We start from the raw sequence: 24,993 nt of genomic DNA, 5'->3' as shown, positions 1-24,993 counted from the left end.
TGTGCTATAGAGACAGGAGAGCAGGAGTCCCTCATGTCTGTGTGTGCTATAGAGACAGGAGAGCAGGAGTCCATCATGTCTGTGTGTGCTATAGAGACAGGAGAGCAGGAGTCCATCATGTCTGTGTGTGCTATAGAGACAGGAGAGCAGGAGTCCCTCATGTCTGTGTGTGCTGTAGAGACAGGAGAGCAGGAGTCCATCATGTCTTTTTTCGTCTTATTTCGTCTTATTTTGCTATAATTATTGTATTGTTAACGTTGTTCCTTATGACTTGTGTTTTGAAACTGTTAAACTGTAAAGCGCTGCGGAATATGTTGGCGCTATATAAATAAAGATTATTAATATGTCTGTGTGTGCTATAGAGACAGGAGAGCAGGAGTCCATCATGCCTGTGTGTGCTATAGAGACAGGAGAGAAGGAGTCCATCATGTCTGTGTGTGCTACAGAGACAGGAGAGCAGGAGTCCATCATGCCTGTGTGTGCTACAGAGACAGGAGAGCAGAAGTCCATCATGCCTGTGTGTGCTATAGGGACAGGAGAGCAGGAGTACATCATGTCTGTGTGTGCTATAGAGACAGGAGAGCAGGAGTCCATCAAGTCTGTGTGTGCTAAAGAGACAGGAGAGCAGGAGTCCATCATGTCTGTGTGTGCTATATAGACAGGAGAGCAGTAGTCCATCATGTCTGTGTGTGCTATAGAGACAGGAGAGCAGGAGTCCATCATGTCTGTGTGTGCTAAAGAGACAGGAGAGCAGGAGTCCATCATGTCTGTGTGTGCTATAGAGACAGGAGAGCAGTAGTCCATCATGTCTGTGTGTGCTAAAGAGACAGGAGAGCAGGAGTCCATCATGTCTGTGTGTGCTATAGAGACAAGAGAGCAGGAGTCCTCTCATGTCTTTGTGTGCTGTAGACACAGGAGAGCAGGAGTCCCTCATGTCTGTGTGTTATAGAGACAGGAGAGCAAGAGTCCATCAAGTCTGTGTGTGCTATTGAGAGAGGAGAGCAGGAGTCCATCATGTCTGTGTGTGCTACAGAGACAGGAGAGCAGGAGTCCCTCATGTCTGTGTGTGCTATAGAGACAGGAGAGCAGGAGTCCATCATGTCTGTGTGTGCTGTAGAGACAGGAGAGAAGGAGTCCATCATGTCTGTGTGTGCTACAGAGACAGGAGAGCAGGAGTCCATCATGCCTGTGTGTGCTATAGAGACAGGAGAGCAGGAGTTCATCATGTCTGTGTGTGCTGTAGAGACAGGAGAGAAGGAGTCCATCATGTCTGTGTGTGCTACAGAGACAGGAGAGCAGGAGTCCATCATGTCTGTGTGTGCTGTAGAGACAGGAGAGAAGGAGTCCATCATGTCTGTGTGTGCTACAGAGACAGGAGAGCAGGAGTCCATCATGCCTGTGTGTGCTACAGAGACAGGAGAGCAGAAGTCCATCATGCCTGTGTGTGCTATAGGGACAGGAGAGCAGGAGTACATCATGTCTGTGTGTGCTATAGAGACAGGAGAGCAGGAGTCCATCATGTCTGTGTGTGCTAAAGAGACAGGAGAGCAGGAGTCCATCATGTCTGTGTGTGCTATATAGACAGGAGAGCAGTAGTCCATCATGTCTGTGTGTGCTATAGAGACAGGAGAGCAGGAGTCCATCATGTCTGTGTGTGCTAAAGAGACAGGAGAGCAGGAGTCCTCTCATGTCTTTGTGTGCTGTAGACACAGGAGAGCAGGAGTCCCTCATGTCTGTGTGTTATAGAGACAGGAGAGCAAGAGTCCATCAAGTCTGTGTGTGCTATAGAGACAGGAGAGCAGGAGTCCCTCATGTCTGTGTGTTATAGAGACAGGAGAGCAAGAGTCCATCAAGTCTGTGTGTGCTATAGAGACAAGAGAGCAGGAGTCCCTCATGTCTGTGTGTGCTATAGAGACAGGAGAGCAGGAGTCCATCATGTCTGTGTGTGCTGTAGAGACAGGAGAGAAGGAGTCCATCATGCCTGTGTGTGCTATAGAGACAGGAGAGCAGGAGTTCATCATGTCTGTGTGTTCTACAGAGACAGGAGAGCAGGAGTCCATCATGTCTATATGTGCTACAGAGACAGGAGAGCAGGAGTCCCTCATGTCTGTGTGTGCTATAGAGACAGGAGAGCAGGAGTTCAGCATGTCTGTGTGTGCTGTAGAGACAGGAGAACAGGAGTCCATCATGTCTTATCTCATCTTATTTCATCTTATTTTGCTTTAATTATTGTATTGTTAACGTTGTTACTTATGACTTGTGTTTTGAAACTGTTAAACTGTAAAGCGCTGTGGAATATGTTGGCGCTATATAAATAAAGATTATTATTATTATTATTATTATGTCTGTGTGTGCTATAGAGACAGGAGAGCAGGAGTCCATCATGTCTGTGTGTGCTATAGAGACAGGAGAGCAGGAGTACATCATGTCTGTGTGTACTGTAGAGACAGGAGAGCAGGAGTCCCTCATGTTTGTGTGTGTTATAGAGACAGGAGAGCAGGAGTCCATCACGTCTTATTTCGTCTTATTTTGCTTTAATTATTGTATTGTTAACGTTGTTACTTATGACTTGTGTTTTGAAACTGTTAAACTGTAAAGCGCTGCGGAATATGTTGGCGCTATATAAATAAAGATTATTATTATTATGTCTGTGTGTGCTATAGAGACAGGAGAGCAGGAGTCCATCATGTCTGTGTGTGCTATAGAGACAAGAGAGCAGGAGTCCCCCATGTCTGTGTGTGCTATAGAGACAGGAGAGCAGGAGTCCATCATGTCTGTGTGTGCTGTAGAGACAGGAGAGAAGGAGTCCATCATGTCTGTGTGTGCTACAGAGACAGGAGAGCAGGAGTCCATCATGCCTGTGTGTGCTATAGGGACAGGAGAGCAGGAGTACATCATGTCTGTGTGTGCTATAGAGACAGGAGAGCAGGAGTCCATCATGTCTGTGTGTGCTGTAGAGACAGGAGAGAAGGAGTCCATCATGTCTGTGTGTGCTATAGAGACAGGAGAGCAGAAGTCCATCATGCCTGTGTGTGCAGGAGAGCAGGAGTCCATCATGCCTGTGTGTGCTATAGGGACAGGAGAGCAGGAGTACATCATGTCTGTGTGTGCTATAGAGACAGGAGAGCAGGAGTCCATCATGTCTGTGTGTGCTGTAGAGACAGGAGAGAAGGAGTCCATCATGTCTGTGTGTGCTACAGAGACAGGAGAGCAGAAGTCCATCATGCCTGTGTGTGCTATAGGGACAGGAGAGCAGGAGTACATCATGTCTGTGTGTGCTATAGAGACAGGAGAGCAGGAGTCCATCATGTCTGTGTGTGCTAAAGAGACAGGAGAGCAGGAGTCCATCATGTCTGTGTGTGCTATATAGACAGGAGAGCAGTAGTCCATCATGTCTGTGTGTGCTATAGAGACAGGAGAGCAGGAGTCCATCATGTCTGTGTGTGCTATAGAGACAGGAGAGCAGTAGTCCATCATGTCTGTGTGTGCTAAAGAGACAGGAGAGCAGGAGTCCATCATGTCTGTGTGTGCTATAGAGACAAGAGAGCAGGAGTCCTCTCATGTCTGTGTGTTATAGAGACAGGAGAGCAAGAGTCCATCAAGTCTGTGTGTGCTATAGAGAGAGGAGAGCAGGAGTCCATCATGTCTGTGTGTGCTATAGAGACAGGAGAGCAGGAGTCCATCATGTCTGTGTGTGCTATAGAGACAAGAGAGCAGGAGTCCTCTCATGTCTTTGTGTGCTGTAGACACAGGAGAGCAGGAGTCCCTCATGTCTGTGTGTTATAGAGACAGGAGAGCAAGAGTCCATCAAGTCTGTGTGTGCTATAGAGACAAGAGAGCAGGAGTCCCTCATGTCTGTGTGTGCTATAGAGACAGGAGAGCAGGAGTCCATCATGTCTGTGTGTGCTGTAGAGACAGGAGAGAAGGAGTCCATCATGCCTGTTTGTGCTATAGAGACAGGAGAGCAGGAGTTCATCATGTCTGTGTGTGCTACAGAGACAGGAGAGCAGGAGTCCATCATGTCTATATGTGCTACAGAGACAGGAGAGCAGGAGTCCCTCATGTCTGTGTGTGCTATAGAGACAGGAGAGCAGGAGTTCAGCATGTCTGTGTGTGCTGTAGAGACAAGAGAGCAGGAGTCCCCCATGTCTGTGTGTGCTATAGAGACAGGAGAGCAGGAGTCCATCATGTCTGTGTGTGCTATAGAGACAGGAGAGCAGGAGTCCCTCATGTCTGTGTGTGCTATAGAGACAGGAGAGCAGGAGTCCCTCATGTCTGTGTGTGCTATAGAGACAGGAGAGCAGGAGTCCATCATGTCTGTGTGTGCTGTAGAGACAGGAGAGAAGGAGTCCATCATGCCTGTGTGTGCTATAGAGACAGGAGAGCAGGAGTTCATCATGTCTGTGTGTGCTACAGAGACAGGAGAGCAGGAGTCCATCATGTCTATATGTGCTACAGAGACAGGAGAGCAGGAGTCCCTCATGTCTGTGTGTGCTATAGAGACAGGAGAGCAGGAGTTCAGCATGTCTGTGTGTGCTGTAGAGACAAGAGAGCAGGAGTCCCCCATGTCTGTGTGTGCTATAGAGACAGGAGAGCAGGAGTCCATCATGTCTGTGTGTGCTATAGAGACAGGAGAGCAGGAGTCCCTCATGTCTGTGTGTGCTATAGAGACAGGAGAGCAGGAGTCCCTCATGTCTGTGTGTGCTATAGAGACAGGAGAGCAGGAGTCCATCATGTCTGTGTGTGCTGTAGAGACAGGAGAGCAGGAGTCCATCATGTCTATGTGTGCTATAGAGACAGGAGAGCAGGAGTCCCTCATGTCTGTGTGTGCTGTAGAGACAGGAGAGCAGGAGTCCCTCATGTCTGTGTGTGCTATAGAGACAGGAGAGCAGGAGTCCCTCATGTCTGTGTGTGCTGTAGAGACAGGAGAGCAGGAGTCCATCATGTCTTTTTTCGTCTTATTTCGTCTTATTTTGCTATAATTATTGTATTGTTAACGTTGTTCCTTATGACTTGTGTTTTGAAACTGTTAAACTGTAAAGCGCTGCGGAATATGTTGGCGCTATATAAATAAAGATTATTAATATGTCTGTGTGTGCTATAGAGACAGGAGAGCAGGAGTCCATCATGTCTGTGTGTGCTATAGAGACAGGAGAGCAGGAGTCCCTCATGTCTGTGTGTGCTATAGAGACAGGAGAGCAGGAGTCCATCATGTCTGTGTGTGCTGTAGAGACAGGAGAGCAGGAGTCCATCATGTCTGTGTGTGCTATAGAGACAGGAGAGCAGGAGTCCATCATGTCTGTGTGTACTGTAGAGGCAGGAGAGCAGGAGTCCCTCATGTCTGTGTGTGCTATAGGGACAGGAGAGCAGGAGTACATCATGACTGTGTGTGCTATAGAGACAGGACAGCAGGAGTCCCTCATGTCTGTGTGTGCTATAGAGACAGGAGAGCAGGAGTCCATCATGTCTGTGTGTGCTATAGAGACAGGAGAGCAGGAGTCCCTCATGTCTGTGTGTGCTGTAGAGACAGGAGAGCAGGAGTCCATCATGTCTTTTTTCATCTTATTTCGTCTTATTTTGCTATAATTATTGTATTGTTAACGTTGTTCCTTATGACTTGTGTTTTGAAACTGTTAAACTGTAAAGCGCTGCGGAATATGTTGGCGCTATATAAATAAAGATTATTAATATGTCTGTGTGTGCTATAGAGACAGGAGAGCAGGAGTCCATCATGTCTGTGTGTGCTATAGAGACAGGAGAGCAGGAGTCCCTCATGTCTGTGTGTGCTATAGAGACAGGAGAGCAGGAGTCCATCATGTCTGTGTGTGCTATAGAGACAGGAGAGCAGGAATCCCTCATGTCTGTGTGTGATATAGAGACAGAAGAGCAAGAGTCCCTCATGTCTGTGTGTGCTATAGAGACAGGAGAGCAGGAGTCCCTCATGTCTGTGTGTGCTATAGAGACAGGAGAGCAGGAGTCCCTCATGTCTGTGTGTGCTATAGAGACAGGAGAGCAGGAGTCCATCATGTCTGTGTGCTGTGTATGGCAGACATCATAGTTGCTCCTCCACCCTTGGCTGAAAAATTGCAGAACCTAGACCACATACACAGTATTGAAAAACACTGTAACTTTTGAATACACTTTAGGTTTCAAGTCATCTCTTTTAAAACCCCCTTAATGACCACCAATACATCTTTTTACTGACCTGAGATATAAGACAATAGCATCCCCATAGAGGTGACAATGCAGCAGCTGTCGGCTGTTCCCTATAGATGACAACTTGCTGCATCAGCCTCAATCAGTGTTGTCACCATCCATATCTGTTTATCCCCTTAGATGCTGCTTTCAATAGTTACTACATCATATAAATGTTTAAAAGAGTGTGGCTTCTCCCTTTTTATCCCCATCGGCACCCTGAGATCACTGTGTGGTCCTGACATTTGCCATGGCAATTCATGACCAAATACCGACCTTCAAGTCTGTTATAGGGAGCTGTTCCCAAGTCAGCAACATTTAGATGGTAAAAATACACTTTTTCATTCCTGTTATGTCACTTTGCATTAATTCCTGAAAATCACCCAAAGGGTTAATAAACTGCTTGACAGCAGTTTTCATTGTGAGTGCAGTTTTAAAAATGATATTATTTTTGAGTTTTTTTCAGTATATTAAGACCCCCAAAGTTACTAGGCTTATAAATAAACACAAAACAGATTGACCTAAATGTACCAATATCATAAATTATAATGTACCACAAAAAACAATGGTTCTCACAGTTTAGTTTTTGCCACAACTTTTACCTAGATTATACAAACCATTGCAAGCTGATACATTCTACCTGAAATGATACGTTGTAGCAAATTATTAGGACTAAGGCCTGTTTCACACTTCCGTTTGTCACCATCAGTCAAAATCCGCCGTTTTCCCCAAAAAACGGATCCACCATTTTGCTTGGCGGATCCTTTTTTTTCCCCATTGAGTTGCATTAACGGCGGATCTTGACGGATGGCCATCCGTTGGATCCGTTTTTTTGCGCATCCGACATTTTTTTGGCATCCGCCGACATGCCCGGACGGACCATGCAACATTTTTTTGTGCTGCAGGATCCGCATTTTATAATGCGCATGCCCGGGGGAAAGAAGTCAGCTGGAAATTTAACCCTGAAATCATTTCTGGCGGTCGAAAAAATTCTCTCTCTCTCAAATTTTACCCCGTTTTGCTTCACTCGGCTCTTTGTTAACCTGCACATTGAACTTTCATGTGGTCTGTGGTCATAAATCAGCTGATAACAGCTAAGAAAAATACAGGTAAAAAAAACAAACTGGTATCCAAAATATCGCTCACTGATGATTATCAGTTAACTCATTCTGCAGCCAGCAAGAAACAGAGCAACACAAAACGGGGGTGTTTTGAAAGTTTATGTTTTTTTATTTGTTGAATATTTTTTAAAACTTTTTTTTTTTACTTTCTACTTTATTTAATAGTCCCCTTAGGGGACTTGAAGCTGCTATAGTCCAATCACCTGTGTTACACATAGCAGAGCTCCAGCCCTGCGATCTCCTATGATTGCAGGCCATGAGTCGGTGCTCACAGGAGGATTAGGTTAGTTCAGAAAACCCTTGGCTGTCATGATAGCCCATCACCGCCCTGCGATCACAAGAAAAAGGCGCCGATGGGCGGGATCAATCATGCACTTACTGTCTGCTAGTATGAAATGAATGATTGACAGCGGCATTTAACATGTTAACAGAGCAGTTGGTTCTCGGATCCACTCGCCGCTGTTAGAGGCACTTGATGGCTTATTAAATCAACCATCGAGTGCAGGAAAGGATACGGACTCAGCTTGTGAGCCCGCATCAAAGTTAGGGACATGTCGCCGGTTGTGAATGAGTTAAACTAAAGGTTCACTATGAAAGAGATGGACTACGACAATCGGGACAAGTTTAGAAAAGTTGGGAGGCGGATTATGAAAGTTGACACAATGGTGAGATTCGAGGACAGAAAATTCCAATATTAGGTGCAGCAGAGCCACAAATCCAAAATGTTCCATGTCGTTCCCCTGACTTGTCTCTTGACATGGTAACGGGTTGGAAGGGTACTGGTATATTGGTTGGTGTTTCTTTAGGAGACATATATGGCTGAGAATCTTCTCAATGAAATATGAAGACTTTATGCAAGAGGATACAATTAATTCTTTGTGTTACTCATGTCTTTTTCTTTTCCCCCAGTGCTTTGCCTGAGATGCTTACAGTGCATCGGTACAAGCTCATCGTGCCGTATGGTGGTGAGGACATGTGCATCCTACGAGACCAGCTGCATCTCCATAGCTTATAGGTCACAAGGTGAGACAAAATGCATTAAAGGGGTTGTCCAGTTCTCAGTAAATAGAGGGTATTCCTTTAAAACAAGAGCGGTTACAAAGAACCTCTCAGTCTGGAGGACCTGTTCTGTCCTGCATTGTACAGACAATACGTTCATTTTTAGAAACGCTATGTAATACTTCATTTGCCCTGCGGAGACGATGAAATGAACTAGAGCACTCATTAGAATCCTTCTGTATCTTTAATTGACATTTAGTCTAAAAGCAAAGCATTTAAGGATAAGTCCAGTAAATTAAATGAATGGGTATTGTAGTGCAGTGGTATCCACACTGAGCAGTGATGAGGCAGTGAACCAGCAAATTTCAAAGCAAAACGTCTCTGTAATGGTCAACTCAGCAAAACACAGCACACGATATCCTCTGGATCGCAGTCACTAAACACACCAGTCCACCTCTGATCGGTTGCCCTGGGCGACTGCACCGCCGTGTTAATGTTCTACTTACAGCATGACACAGTGCACAATATCCTCCAGATCGCAGCCAGGAACCATATCCTCCAGTTTACAGTCACTAAATACACCAGGCCTCCTCTGACCATTTACCGTGGGTGACTGTACTACTGTGTACGCTGTGGGTGCAAGGCCTTTCGGCTGCCTTGGCTGTTTGGCTCCGCTGGCCTATGTTACCTCACACAGGTGGAGCTCTGCAGAGCCTCCTGCTCTGTTTTCCTGCCAACACCAGACTGACACTGACTCTGAACCTGACACACCCAAACCATATACTGCAAGGCTTTTAACAGAAATCTGTGGCCTTCAGGCACATGGAAAACCTGGGCTGGGAATGAAATGGTCTGCACCATCTACCATTTTTCAAAACACGAAAAACCCAGATCAGGTTTTCCCTAAATCTGCCCTTGACAACTAGCATGTCCAAGATGTACAGTATACTCACTTTAGTCTGCATTGCAACCACAGCTACGCCTGTGACTGCAATGCACTCTCATGGCCTCAATACGCCATCCTGGGGGAGACACACAGCGACCCTCACATGTGACACTGGTCACTGCCTCACAGTATGCATAAGTTTGAAGCCATTTTACAAATCCAGTGCATGTAACAAAAACGAGATGTCGAATAGTCTACCGATTTGTGCATGCATCTCCTATGCAAAACTATGTGTTTCCAAAATAATCCCTGTAGCCAAACAGACAGTCAGCTCTCTACTCTGGATAAAAAAATGTTAGCAAAAAACCCTTCAAAATCTTCCACTGCCTTGTTGTATGTGGTACGGCTTTGGAAGGGTTAATGTTGCTTCCTACAGTGCAGTTAGTTTGAGCGTTTGTCTGCCTCCTGTATTCTCATTTCCAGCTTAGATTTGCTTGATATGCAGGTCTAGAAAGAGGAGAAGATAGTAGTAAGTAGATCTGTACTATTCTGCTTCCATAAAACAGTCCTATGGGCATTCGCCTAGTGCCAGCTTATGGATCTTTTTAAGGTTCAGTGGACCCTAGTCCTGCTTATTCATGCATTTCTCCGCTCCCTCGAGCCCTTCAGCAGCAGCCTTTCAGTTCATTTCCCCCGATCGCAGGAGACTAAGGAACATAAAGGAGTAACAAAACAGCTAATAAGATAATACAAGATGAATGCTAATAGGAAAGCAATCTCTGGAGCCATTCATCACCTCTGATGATTACAGACAAAAAGGGTGAAGAGATCGGAGCAAAAAGAATAGTCCTCAATTTGCAAGCTTTATAATCATGTCATTAGTTCCAAGGCTCTATGCTGATACTTTACAACTCACAGACAAGCCATGAGGTTCGGGTAGTAAAGAGGTCCAGGGTCAGATACCAACAAGGCTCGTCATATACAAATGTGTAAGGCATAGGCATAGTCAGGTCAACGTCCGAGGTCAGAATTCCAGGAAGGCAGTGAATCAAGACAAAAGGGGCAAGGCAAATGGATGGTCAGAGGCAAGGTCCAAGGTCGGGCAGCAAAGATCAAATACAAGAACACAGAGAGCAGAGCAAGTGCACATTATTTGAGCACAGGTACAACTGGCACTAATTGTAGGCAGAGAGCCAGCTAAATAGCAGACACATGGAGGAAGCCCCGACACTCCCCGGCCCTGATTGGACTGTTGAACTATCAGTCAACATACTCACAGCTCAGCACACCCCTGTCCAAGACTGGATGAACTGTCATTCACTGCTTCCGGTGTGGTAGACGCAATAGTGACACCAAACCTCTGCAAATACATACAGTTAAAACATAGAATTTTAGATCCCTGCAGCGATCCCAAGGGGGAGCAGAGGAGTTTACTGAAAATGGTGCTATTATTAAAGGGGTTGTCCACTCTCTGGACAACACTTTTTTACAAACAATTAAGTAAAATTTAAAAAAACGCATACTCACTTCTCACACCGGTGCTGTTCCAGCAATGTTGCCGCTGGGTCTGCCAGGATACTTGTGGAATTATTATGCAGTTCTGCAGCCAATCAGAGGCCGCTATTGGCCTGCTGCACTTTTACTTCTTTCACTTGTTCGCCATTCGTCCGAAGGAAGTAAGAACTCGGCAACTGAAAAAACGCCACAGACTGGTTACTGGGCTCATGTGCAATGTCAGATAACTTCCACAGACCCGGCCAAAGTGAGTATACATTTGATCTATTTTACTAGTGGATTATTTAATTGAAAAATGATTTTTGGCCAACCCCTTTAATCATTTACCCCTGAGGGTGGTTTGCACGTTAATGACCAAGCTAATTCTTAGAATTCTGACCACTGTCCCTTTATATGGTAATAACTCTGGAACACTTCCATGGATCCCGGTGATTCTGACATTGTTTTCTCGTGACATATTCTACTTCATGATAGTGGTAAGATTTCTTTGATATGACTTGAGTTTATTTGGGAAAAAAATGGAAATTTGGCGAAAATTTTGCAATTTTCCAACTTTGAATTTTCAGGCCCTTAAATCACAGAAATATGTCACATAAAATACTTAATAAGTAAAATTTACCACATGTCTACTTTACATAAGCACAATTTTGGAACCAAATTTTTTTTTGTTAGGAAGTTATAAGGGTTAAAAGTTAAACAGCGGTTTATCATTTTTACAACATCATTTTTTTAGGGACCACTTCACATTTGAAGTCACATTGAGGGGTCTATATGATAGAAAATACCCAAAAGTGACACCATTCTAAAAACTGCACCCCTCAAGGTGCTCAAAACCACACTCAAGATGTTTATTAACCCTTCAGGTGCTTCACAGGAATTTATGGAATGTTTAAAAAAAATGAACATTTAACTTTATTTCACAAAAAAATTACTTCAGGTCCATTTTTTTATTTTACCAAGGGTAACAGGAGAAATTGGACAACAAAAGTTGTTGTGCAATTTGTCCTGAGTACACTGATACCCCATATGTGGGGTAAACCACTGTTTGGGTGCATTGCAGAGCTCGGAAGGGAAGGAGCACCGTTTGACTTTTTCAACGCAAAATTGTCTGGAATTAAGATCGGACGCCACGTCGCGTTTGTAGAACCCCTGATGTGCCTATACAGTGGAAGCCCCCCACATGTGACACCATTTTGGAAACTAGACCCCCTAAGGAACTTATCTAGATGTGTGGTGAGCACTTTCAACCCCTAAGTGCTTCACAGAAGTTTATAACATAGAGCCGTAAAACTAAAAAGTCATATTTTTTTCACAAAAATGATCTTTTTGCCCCCAATTTTTGATTTTCCCAAGGGTAACAGAACAAATTGGACCCCAAAAATTGTTGTGCAACTTGTCCTGAGTATGCCATATGTAGGGGTAAACCACTGTTTGGACACATGGCAGAGATCAGACGCCATGTTGTGTTTGGAGAGCCCCTGATGTGCGTAAACAGTGGAAACCCCCCACAAGTGACCCCATTTTGGAAAGAACCAGCAGAGCAGGGGAGAATGATGAGAGCCGTGTTCAGTACCCGGCGCCGGGGAACAGCGCTTACTGTAACGCTTCTTCACTCGCGCCCGTCCTTGTGGTACTGATGCGGCACACGTATGCCACACATGTGCCGCAAGTATTACACACACAGACACTGACATCTCCGGTACTGGAAATATCAGGTCATGTGAAAGAGGCCTTATAGTGGGTTTTTATATTTGGCTGCTGTCAAAAAGACGCTTTTTATTGCAAAAAATAGTTTTTGCATCACCATATTTTGAGAGCTATAATTTTTCCATATTTTGGCCCACAGAGTCATATGAGATCTTGTTTTTTGCGGGACGAGTTGACGTTTTTATTGGTACCATTTCGGGCACGTGACATTTTTGATCGCTTTCTATTCCGATTTTTGGGAGGCAGAATGAACAAAACATAGCAATTCACGAATTTCTTTTTGGAAAGAGTGTTTATACCATTTCGTGTGTGATAAAATTGACGAGGCAGTTTTATTCTTCGGGTCAGTATGATTACAACAATACCTCATTTATATCATTTTTTAAATTTTTTGGCACTTTTATACAATAAAAACTATTTTATATAAAAATAATTATTTTTGCATCACTTTATTCTGAGAGCTATAACTTTTTTATTTTTCTGTTGATGGAGCTATATGGTGGCTTGTTTTTTGCGGTACAAGATGACGTTTTCAGTGGTACCATGTTTATTTATATCCGGTGTTATTCCACTTTTTGTTCGGTGGTATGATGATAAAGCATTGTTGTTTTGCCTTTTTTATGGTGTTCACTAAAGGGGTTAAGTAGTGGGACAGTTTTATAGGTCAGGTCGTTACGGACGTGGTGATACCAAATATGTGTACTTTTACTGTTTATATTTTTTTTCATTCAAATATTTATGTAGTGATAGAATATAGTGTATACTTTTTTTTATTACTATTTTTTATATCTTAAAATATTTTACAATTACCTTATATAAAAAATGTTTTTTACTTCATTCTGACTTTTACACTTTGTCCCACTATGGGACATCCATTTTTTGCAGGCTGATTGCTTCTATAGCATGCAGATGAAACAGCATTTGCATGCTATAGAAGCTGTCAGCGCTGCACTTAGTGCACTGACACTGAGAGACTTCCTGATCATGCACTGCACATGACCAGGAAGTTTTTTAGCTCTCGCAACCCAAATGTCGTCGTGATGACATCGGGTTACCATGGCAGTGATCGGGACCCCGTGTCATGCCGCGGGGTCTCCGATCCAAAGGCAGAGGGGCTGTCAGCCCTCTGCCTGCTCCCATAATGCTGCGATCATGTTCGATCGCCTCATTTCGGGGGTTAAAGTGCCAGGAGCAGTCTGTGACCACTCCTGGCACCTAGTGCCAGGTATCAGTTGTGAGAATCAGCTAACACCCGGCCGTGATCGGCCGCGCACACCCCGCGATGACGTAATGATCCGTCCATAGTCAGACAGGCCCAGGTCACACGGACAGATCATTACGTGAGACGTCAGAAAGGGATTAAAGTGTAACTGACATTTCCAAATGTTCATAATAAGTTGTCCTGTATATAACTTAATTCTATTTCTGGGCAGTACATCATCTGTAGCCGGCAGTTTTTTATTCTGCAGGCTCCATCTTTAATTTTTATTTGTCTCTGAGATAGTGAGTGGAGAATAGCTGCTATGATGTCTCCCATAAACTGAACACACAGACATGAGGGACTCCTGGTCTTCTATGTCTATGTAGCACAAATTTAGAAGCAGCAGTCAATGGATGACTATATACTGAGCAGTGCAGCTATTACTCCTACTTACTGTGCTGTTATTGAAGCGTAACTGTCATTTCAGGTGACTGGTGAGAATAAGCTGTCTTGTGATTAGAGGAGTAACACTAATTCCGTCAATTATATGATTTGAACTTTGTAGTTTTCCCCTTTGTGGGCTCTCTCTCTAATTTTCAGTTGTCTCTGAACTTGTAAATGGAGACTAACAGTTATGATGTCTCCCATATACTACACACAGCGATATAAGGGATTACTGGTCTTCTGTCTCTGGGTAGTACATGTTCTGAAGCAGGAACTGAAAGATCAGTACAGAGTAGTGTAGCTGTGAATCCAGCTCTGAAATTTGATAAACTCTTACTTGAAAGTAGCAGTGTAGGGTTCAGCAGGTTCGCAGGATGCAGTTACGAGACACGAGACTGAGTATGGTGTGTGGAATAAACTTTTATAAACTGTAGCCGCTGGGGCTATCTTGAGCAAACTAAAAGCTTTAACAACAAATAGTCCACGCAGGGACTATTTGTTTCTTATTGCAATGCGATTAACCCGGTTTGCCCGGGTGCTATAGGCCACGTATGACCAAACTACGGGTCCTTAGCTCCTATATTAAACTTATCCTTCCAGGGGGTCTGTTAGAATCACAAGCGTGGCCGCATTGAGATCGCTGATGCGGCTGCCTTGACGCCTTGATATTCCGGGACGGAACTGGGCTCGACAGGCCCTGAAGAGACGATGCCGGTGGGGCGCAACAGGCCCTGAAGAAACGATGCCGGTGGTGCGCAACAGGCCCTGAGGAAACGATGCCGGTGGGGCACAACAGGCCCTGAAGAAACGATGCCGGCGGGGCACAGCAGGCCCTGAAGAAACAATGATGGTGGGGCGCAACAGGCCCTGAAGAAACGATGCCGGTGGGGCGCAACAGGCCCTGAAGAAACGATGCCGGTGGGGCGCAACAGGCCCTGAAGAAACGATGACGGTGGGGCGGTGCAGGCGTCTCCTTCCTTTCACAGGCCCCTGTCGGTCTCTCCACCACACACTGTCTGCTCCCTCGGTTCTCTCTGTCTCACCCGGCTTCCTGTCTGTTGTCCGACTTCCTGTCAACTGCCACTTCAGCGGGCCCCCTGCTCCCTTTAAGCTTGCCCCACCCCCTGTTTCCCTGACAACTTCAGTCAAGTCTTTCCTTTTACTGTCCTCCCGGTATCGTTCCCTCAAGAACCCTGAAGGCGGTCCCTTGGGTACCTGCCCATTCACTGTCTGGGAGTCCTCCTCCCCACAGCAGCACCTTCTCTCTGTCTCTCTCACTCTCTCCTCTTACAACCTAAAGACTTCAATAGGTAGATATAAAATTATCCTTCAGTGAGTTGTTAGTTATCCTGATGGAATTAAGCTGATTTTTAGAGTGAATGATGATTTCAGGTGGTGGGGGGAGACAAAAACAAGCACATAAGAAGGAAGTGAAGCATAGATCTCAGATAAGATAATTTACAAAGTTTCCTCAATTATACTATTGGTTTATGCAAAGTAATTTTAACAGTATGCAGTCAGCACCTAAGTTCCCCCAAGTGGCAGATGCAGGCAGAAACAAATAGGATGTTTCAGATGTTTTAACTTTATATTTATTGTAAGGTGGCTGCCGGACATAGTGGATGGGTGATATGTATCAAAGGGGTGCATGTCATCTGTGATATAAACCTGGAATAATGCTCTAGTACACATAGTACTAAGAGGGGTTAATCAGACATGTTAGGGCCAGGTCTTATTGTGAGCAGGTGAAGAGTTAAGGGGGCTTTACACATAGCGATATCGCTAGCAGTATCCCTAAAGCGTCACCGATTTTGTGACGCAGCAGCAATATCGCTAGCGATATCGCTACATGTGATACTTACCTCCGACCAGCTCCCCCGCTGGTTATCGCTGATCGCGCAAGATCGACCTGGTCCATTTCTCGTCGAGCGAGCCATGGACGCAGGCGAAAGACGGACACCCTCGCCGCGTCTGAAAAGTAAGTATGACCGCCGACCGCTGCTGCATCGCTAGTGAGATCTGCCTGTTTGGCAGCTCACTAGCGACCATTTAGCGATGCACCAGCGATCCTGACTGGGTCGTATCGTGGTCGGGATCGCTTTTGCATCGCTAAATGTAAAGGGGCCTTTAGGGCGGGACAGCTGCTCACCGTATCTCTACTCCTGGATGTGTTTCACATTGTAAAATTTGACCTGTTTATCTGATAGATGGTTCTGTGTATGGAGGTGTGTAGACCTCCTGGATTGTGTGGCTTTGCTAAACAACTAAGAAGCTGGACTCTAAGCCAAGCGTGCAAACCCGCACTATTGCATGTGTGGTGCCCCTGAGGCTCAGTCGCCACAGAGATACTGCACCTTCTCCTAAGGTGTAGTGCCCCACCATCCAGGTAAGGTGGGAACTCCCTGCCACACTCCAACACCTGCATCCCACACACAGGATAGTTCAGCAGGGACACCTAGCAGCTTCAGGCTTGGGGTAGCAGAGCACCCTTCATGGAACCCTGTTTCGTAACACGAGATGTGCTGGGAGGTGGGTGGAGTTAGTATAAAAAGAATGGGAAAGATAGAATTACAGGTAAGTCCCTTAGGACTTAGTCCCTTGGCCGTCAGAGATAGTTAGGTCAGTCTACCAGAGGGGAGTCGAGGTCAGTCCCTGAGGAGGACAGGCTGACAGAAGGTCAGTTGGGACGGAAGCCACTCAGACAGGAGTGAGGGTCCCTGGAAGAAAGAAAGAGAAGAAAGAGTGCTGCAGCCGCCTCAGTGACCTGAGCCAGCTGGCAGGGGAAAGAGAGAGAGAGAGAGAGACGTAGAACTGTAACCTGCATTTCCATAAGAGAGAGAAAGACAAGTACGGAACGAAGTGGAAGGAGAACAGAGAGGAGGAGTGGGTTGGATAGGAACCCTACCTATAGGTTCTCAGCGCACGGCCGGGGCCCGGTCCCCGAGGTTGTATGGACACTTATGGTTCTGCAGCAGACACCGGTGGAGTAGTTGGCTGTAAATGCACTACTCCCATCCAAGACTTGGGACACAACAGCGAAATGGATAGAGAGCCGGGATTCAGGAGAAGGGAGTCCCTGAAGCAGGCTACAGGTGTCTGTCATACAAGTGAGAGAGTTGTTAGGAACATCTGACAGGAGGAACTTCAGAGAACCACGGTGCTGGAGCTCTTCACACCAGTAGGCGCTATAGAGGAGTCGTTTAGCAAAGGCACATGTTGGAGGGGTGCTGGCGGGGAGAGCCCGATCTTGCCTGGAGGTTGGCTGGGCCTCTGTCCTGGAGGACACGGTACCGAAGTGAGCACTTGTGTGCACTACGAACTGTGAGTAAAGCTTTGAAACTGCAAGCCCTGGTGTCCTCCATTCATTCCGCATCAGCACCGCTACATTGGGGGTATCAACATCTACACCATTCTGTGCCCCTACTCCTCCATCGCACCTATACACTGCCCTGGGACTACAGCTCCACCTGTGGGGAGCTACACCATCTTAGCTGCATCACACCATCAGTCCCAGTGGATCTGCAAGCAGCGTTGGCTTACCATCTTACCTGCCGAATACCACGGGTGGCGTCACGAACTTTACATTACAACCAAACACCACCGCCATTGATATTGGGGCCCAGGGCCACGAACCGGGTCAGCGCTGCTGTGACACATCATCCCCCTGATACCGGCCCGGTACCGAGTACCCCACAGCCCTGGGTGAAGCCAGCGGGGGCGACCCACATGGACGGTTTACTTTATGTTTCACTTTGTGCCGGACAAGGGCTTTATTTAAATTTCCTATTAAGTGGTTTGTAATAAATAAACCAGCCAGACTTTTAAACTGAAACGGTTCCTGTAATACCTCATATCGCCCTACAAGAATGTAGCATTGTTACACTATTCATAGTGTACGCTGGACTCTGTATAAGAGATAAACTGAGCTGCTACCAATATATTGTTAGGCATCAGATTCCTGCAGGTACACAACAGGAGTCCAGAGCCTCACATACTGCTTTGCAGTAAGTTATTCCTGAGGCTAAGTCCCGCTGCCACTCCACTGAGCATGCTCATGAGACGATCTCCCATTGGAGGTCGGGAGTCATGTGCTCAGGTCCTTCTCCTGATCTGATTGGTCCATCTCAGAGATCTGGAAGGTCCCGGCAGTGCACGGCTATAAAAGGACCGCATGGCCATTCGGCCATGCGCTAGTATAGACTCTTCTTGCTAGATATGTGATTGGTGATGGATGTATGATTCTGGTGACTGACTCATTTGAAACCCCTTCCCTCTGATATTTCATATGTGGATAGGGAACTATAGTAAGAGTCCGCGCCAGTCAGTGGCAAGCCATAGGCCACTGTGCACACCGCACCTCTACACTAGCGTCCGGTGGTGTCACGTCTCTCAATGCACCATCACTTAGCGGCTGTCTCTGCCACCGTGCTGCATGTAGCAGCACTTACCGACGTCCGCAGCAGCGACGCCGCACGCACGGTAGGTCTAGACGGACACCGTCCCCTGTCTTGGACCCGTGTCCTGTGACCAGATACCGTGCGTGCAATTTCACTGAGTCCGGTGAAGTCTAACTGGCTCCGTGTGTATGTTTATGTTCCAGTGCCTCTGTGAGTTAAACAGTGTCCCCTCTGCGCACTTCGGGTGACGTTGAACCCGAGCGCATTATATCGCCATATAGCGCGTCTGCCATTAATTAGCAGCAGTTTTGTCATCTCCTGCACGGGGGACCCCGAGCGGCGAACGCACTTTATTATTTATTTATTTAGTGTGTTCCGCCGTTCCTAACACATATATGATTAAATTAATCAGCACATAATTCAACTTATCTCCATTTATTAATTATTGACTACCACTAGCATTCCTCTGAACATGTTTTTTGTGCCGCACTTTTTTCCCCTAGTTTGAAATGTTTTCTCGCCTGAAGATAAGCAATGTCTTGTGCAATTTTCAACTGTTTTCTGTAGCCTCGGTGGAGGAGGTCGAAACAAGTCTTTGCAAGATAACAAGGCAGTCTACTGTGCAGCAGATAGGATTTTCTTTAACTTTGTTTGCTGGATAAGGTGGGTACTAGGGTATCTCTACTGCCATGGCTGCCAAAATGAACCATCAGGTCCCAAAACTGACATTTTTTTAAACTATGCTCTGGCAGAGACTGAACCCATTAGAGACCTGCTTAGGGTGTGCAGAATCCCTATGGAGATTAGTTGAACATTCTTTGTAATCAAAATATGGATCCAATTTTGTGCTCTTAAAATTCGAAAGCAAAGGAGAAGAGCATATCTTCAGATGACCACCAATTGGCATGGATCCCAGGAGGGACAACTCAAGCTGGTCCATACTATTTTGTTATTGGGTATGTAATAGGGTGCACACAGGAAGCAATAGAACACACGTGAGGGCCCAAGAATCATACATTTCTTTTTTTGTATGAGGGATGCAAAACGAGGGGGTGTGCAAGAACTGGATTGGTGGAAATGACAACAGATGGAGCTCCATCTGTCAGAGGCCACAGGCTCAAAAATGCTACCTTGGACACACTTAGCGCAAGCTACTATATTTGACAGATTCCAGAGGAACCTCGGTGTTCAACCTTTAACTTCTGTACAGGGATCTGTTCTTAAAATGGGGGTCCACTGGATTTCTTCCACTGAAAAGCTGATATCTGGAAGAGCGAACCAGAGGCAAGAGTGGCTCCAGGCCTTTTATCTGCTTAATTGAGAATGACATCATGAAGGGATTGCCCATACCTGTCTATGAAATAGCCTTGGAGTCAATTGTCCAATTACTTTTGGTCCCTTTAAAAACAGGGTGGCACATGTTAAGGAGCTGAATCTCCTAAACCCTTCATCCAATTTTAATGTGGATACCCTCAAATGAAAGCTGAAAGTCTGAACTTCAACTGCATCTGATGAATTGTTTTGTTTAAAACTCATTGTGGTAATGTCTAGAACCAAAATTAGAAAAATGTTGTCTCTGTCCAAATATATATGGACCTAACTGTATTCTTCTCTTCTTGGTTTACTACTCATATGGCAAGCTGAAGAGTCTGCTAGCCCAGAAAAAATATACAAATTTGGTTAAACTACCCCAATAAAAACTGCAATTTGTGGATTTTTTTTTTAAATAGAGGAGAAAATGTTGTTTTATCAAATGAATCTCACAGATGAGAGAACAATATGCAAATGTATGATTCGGCGGAGCTTGCGCATTGACTTAGGTACCTCTTCATACATTTTCCATTGCTGAGACTGCTGTTATGAGACTGAAGTTGTCTAGACTGGTTCTGTCACAGTTGTAAATTCATGGTAAGCCCCCAAGCCGGGAAAATCTTTATACATTCTGAACACCACTGACGTTCTTCTGGCAGAATGATTTTGAGCTCTTCAGTATCTCAGTCAGATATAAATCTTTACTAAGCAGAATATTTAACATTATGGCATTGCCCCAACCTGTAGAATAGTAGAGATTGAAACACAGGGGGCGATCTTGTTAAAAACGATTAACGTCTTCACATCTTTTACAGGGGTTCTATTTAAATAGACACAGTTGGTGATCACTTAGGATGTGGTTTTAGAAAGCCATGACATATGCAGGAAATGCATGGACAGGTTATGTGAACCAGAATGGAAGTGATTCGTTAAGAATGGCTCTCTAAATCTGGATCACCCTTTATGATGTTTAAGGGGGGAAATATATCTTTAAGGGGCTCTCCATTTTGGTTATTGCTCTTGCCTTGATGGTGTAGATGGAGGTAATAAAGGAGCTTCTCCAATCGAGACCCTCCACTATGAGCCAGTGCCGAAAGTGGAGACCAACTCTTGAAGGTCTGCAATGTTAGACATCTCTTGCTAACTTCGAAGGGGGTTCGGATCCTATATGCATCCTAACTGTCCACATTTTTATTCTGCCCACCAGTCTTGGACCTTGTTAGGGCATGTACTGCTAGATAAAACCAAGAGTTGTGTCCAACGACTCCTATCAATTGGGCTTTTAGAACCAAGCATTTTTAGTTTTTTATTTTTCTGTTGACTCAGTCATATAAGGAAAGATACATTTACTTTTCAATAGAACCCTAGATTATTAGCTAAGGGAAAAATGGCATGCAAAAGGCCATGGAATCCCGACTTGGTCCTGCAAATTTATTTGCTCCTCTCTAAAATATCATATATGTGTATTATTTGACACTTTTGTGAACTAAACCCACATTTTATAGAATTTTGTCCTTAACTTCATGACACATTTATTTGTTTTATCATCACCCTAATTGGTAAATTTAGGCTGAATACATGACCTGCAGGTCCCATAATGGGCACTTCACTTATGCTTGCCTAACTTATGATCAGTGACAAAGGAGCAGAAAGATCAAAGAATGACCCAAAGATGGTGACTCAGTAACTTAAGCCTTAGAATTAGGAAGATTCGGAGAGGCAAGTCTTGAAGCATAACTTGAATAATTAATGACTAATACATTGACCAATTTGTAACCTGCAGGTGATAGTAACACTGTGATGAAGGGCTGCTCCACCACTTATATGTGCAACCAAACCTCAATCATCGATACAGGGACTCGTTCAGTCTACATGACTTCAACATGCTGTGAAAGTAACTTCTGCAACATCAACCGGTACTCCAGTAAGTATTCACATCATCTGTAGCTATTAGTATGCTGAGGGTTGTAATTTGGCCATACCTGAATAGTTAATTTTGCAATTTATAACAATTATTAAAAGTGTTTTTCATTGGTTTTCCCCTACAAGCCACCGTGTTTTTACAGACAAATAGTTAAAAGGGTTTTGCAACAAATCAAAAGGTTTTGCCAATCTTGTATGATTAAGGGGGACTAGCTATCTTGGTCAGTTCATTAGCTAAGCCAGCGCCCTTCATTACAGCTTGGGTAGAGAGAGGAAGGAAGCTCTGTCGATGTCAGAATCATAAAACTGGTATTGAAACTGCAACATCACCATCTTTGATTCAATTCATTTACATTTGGAAACCAATGAAAAAACTTTTTATTGCCAGATGATTATTAGCAAGCGGCTACAATGTCACTTGCTCCTTATCTATAAAATACTGCTTGCCCCCGATGTATCTTGTCCAATAATACAAGTATCACTGTTTTCTTTCTTCAGCTTCTCAGGTTTACATGAACCGCTTACAATGTAATTCTTGTCCAAGTTCTTCTGTTGGCTGCTCGTCCTCGTATAAATCCATATTTTGCGATGAAGTCAGCAACTATTGTGTGAACATGGCCACAAAGGAATGGAAGAATGGTGAGAGCCTCGTTTGCACCATATTTTATGTTATTTGATGCTGCTGGAACTTGTACATTGCTTCATTTGGTTTATAACAGACAAGATCTGAATATTTACTCTAATTCCAATAAGCCAGCATCATAACAATATTCTGACAATTTTTATCCTGTCCTATGGGGATATAAATTTCCATCAACTGGAAGTCCAAACACTTGGACCTGGAAACAGGACTTTAAGCATGCTTGGCCTCCACTCCATTCTTTTTTATAGGGCTGTTGTACTTAGTTTATTTCTTTACTTTTGGCAGTCCAATAGACGAAGAATGGAGCAGAAGTCAAGCATGAAAAAAGTCCTATTCTCAATTTCCTAGAGCCCCGATCCTGGAATCATTTGTTGCCCCAGCAGTTGGACCATGAGCAATCAACAAGTTTTCACCTATTCTTTTTTCTTTGACTTCTCATGACTAAATAATTAAATCTGGTAAAATAAAATGAATTTTCCTGTGCCCCATCTGTCTTGTAAACTCGCCCTCAAGGTATAAAGCTATATAAAGCTAAGCTTTTTCTTCGACTTCCATTTTTTTGAAGAGGAAACTTTGACACCCCAGTGGTCGGCTTATAATGGCCTATTTTTGAGCCAGACTGTGCAGAGTGACTCCCCCAGGAGGCCATTTAATCATATGAGCCGGCTGCTGTCCTGTCATTATAAATAAAGTCTTGAAGTCTGATTTCCATTTGGTTTTTGATGTGCGCGTCAGAACTCTTTATCCCATCTCTTCTTAACATTCCTTGAAATTGATCTGCTGTTTACATATTCCTGTTTGAAGCACTACTCTACTTAATGTGTGGCCTGGATCATTGGGTTCCTGCTGCAGACAAGAGAAGAATGTTCTTTTGGAATTTAGTTCAAAGTTTTAGATTGTTTTAATCTTAATAATTTACGATGACGAAATTTACAATGGAGACCAAGATAAAGGTATACATAATGACACATTAAAAGTCATAGCATGAGGGAAAATGAAGAGACAATCAAGTTCAAGCCAGGAGGAACTAAAATAGAGTCTACTTCTGCTGCTGGTGCACAACCCAAGTCATCTGCAGCAATCCTTAAAGTCCTTTTCCGCAGATTAATAATAATGAGTGTAACAACCCTGCTGGCATCGCTGCATGGTATCCATGCCCCACTCACCAACTTGCTCACTGCTCCAGGCCATGCTGTGATTTCTGTGTACTGCCAGCTCCATGCTTTGTCTCCTGTCTGCTCTTTGCTTATTTCCTGGCTGTGTGTATAGGGGGGCGGCGCCGGATCTCTCTAGTTCTTATGGAGTCAGGGTGCACCAATTACCAAGAGCCCTCTAGTATTTAGGGCAGCTGCTCCCACTGAACTTTGCCTGAGCAATTGGTTGCACCTGCTGCTGCAGAACCTCTTGCTGCAAACTGCAGTTTCTCTCCGCAGCCTTGCGGTTCTACCCTGCTCCGCCCCTTGCGGTTCTACCCTGCTCTGCAACCCTGTGGTTCTGCTCCGTTTCCATTCCGTATCCTGTGGATCCTTGTTGTACCCACCTGTACTGGTTCCTGAACCAGTTTTTGCATCTTTTGTCTGAACAGCTCTCTGCCTGTTCCGTCATACTCCACTCTTTCCTATCAGTACCCGTACCTGCATCTCCGGTGTGAACAGGACTCTACCTGTTCCTCCATATTCCATTCCTTCTGGCCAGTACCCGCACCTGCTGTGTGAACAGGCCCCTACCTGTTCCTTCGTACACCACACCTGCCTGCCTTGTGTCTTTGCCGTGCCAGCCTGCCCTGTGTCTCTGCTGTGCCAGCCTGCCTGCCAGTGTCTCAGCTGTGCCACCGTCTCCCCAAGTGGGATCAGCAGCCACAGCCAGACACCACCCTGGAGTGGCACCTGGCAGCTGCCTGCCGCACAAGACTGACCTCACCATTAGAGGCTCCAGAGAAGACCAAGGCAGCTGTCTTAGTCACACCCCTTCTAGGGAAGTCTGGTTTGTGGCACAGTGGGGCCACAACCCCCCGGCTCACGCCCACCAGTCAAGGCGTGAGCATGACAATGAGAATGCTCATTCATGATCAGTGGGCCCTGTAAACTGTAGTGATCAGCTGATGAATTAACAAAATCACATAGTTCATGAAGGCTTGATAATAATTCTAGCTTGCAAGCTCATTGCCTTGTGTAAACAAAGGATGTATGTCCTAAGGAGAGAAAGAAGCCCTAACACGTCTCTACTTCCTTCTCCAAGGATAATGTCAACCTATGGTAGTTTATCTCACCTGGAGATGAAGGTGCAAGAAACCCTTTATGTACTATTAAACCTATGAGGAGAAGAAAGCCCAAATACATGTGTTTTTTTTACATCCTTCCATAAGGATGATGTCAACCTATGGTAGTTCACATAATCTGTCAATAAAGTAACTTGAAGCTCTTTTGATGCTATGAGACCTATGGAAAGAAGAAAGTCCAAACTCATTTTGTCTCCATCTCCTTCCCCAAAGTTGGTGTCAATCTGTGGTGGTTCACATCACCAGGAGATAAAGGAATTCATGCTCTTTAGATGATTTAGAAGAGAACTATGGAAAGATGGAAGTCCAAACTGTTGGTCATACTGGAGGATGTGCCGCTGACAATATACAGTATGTACTTAGCTGGACTGGC

At 44.9% G+C, this 24,993-nt stretch overlaps 1 protein-coding gene across 1 annotated transcript in view; it reads left to right on the top strand.

The window, feature by feature from the left end:
* The window catches only part of LOC141085001 (urokinase plasminogen activator surface receptor-like), a 70,289-nt gene that overhangs the window by 27,986 nt on the left and 17,310 nt on the right, over positions 1-24,993 (top strand). Inside the window, exons 2-4 of the mRNA XM_073569927.1 lie at positions 8,226-8,339; positions 21,560-21,700; positions 22,198-22,338. Coding sequence (XP_073426028.1) covers positions 8,226-8,339; positions 21,560-21,700; positions 22,198-22,338 — 396 coding nt within the window. The remainder of the gene's footprint in view (positions 1-8,225; positions 8,340-21,559; positions 21,701-22,197; positions 22,339-24,993) is intronic.

This window comes from Dendrobates tinctorius, unplaced genomic scaffold (genome assembly GCF_039654945.1).
Source record: "Dendrobates tinctorius isolate UK_male_01 unplaced genomic scaffold, ASM3965494v1 ptg000028l, whole genome shotgun sequence".
In the NCBI taxonomy this organism is placed as follows: domain Eukaryota; kingdom Metazoa; phylum Chordata; class Amphibia; order Anura; family Dendrobatidae; genus Dendrobates; species Dendrobates tinctorius.
This window is presented reverse-complemented; position numbering and strand designations above follow the sequence as displayed.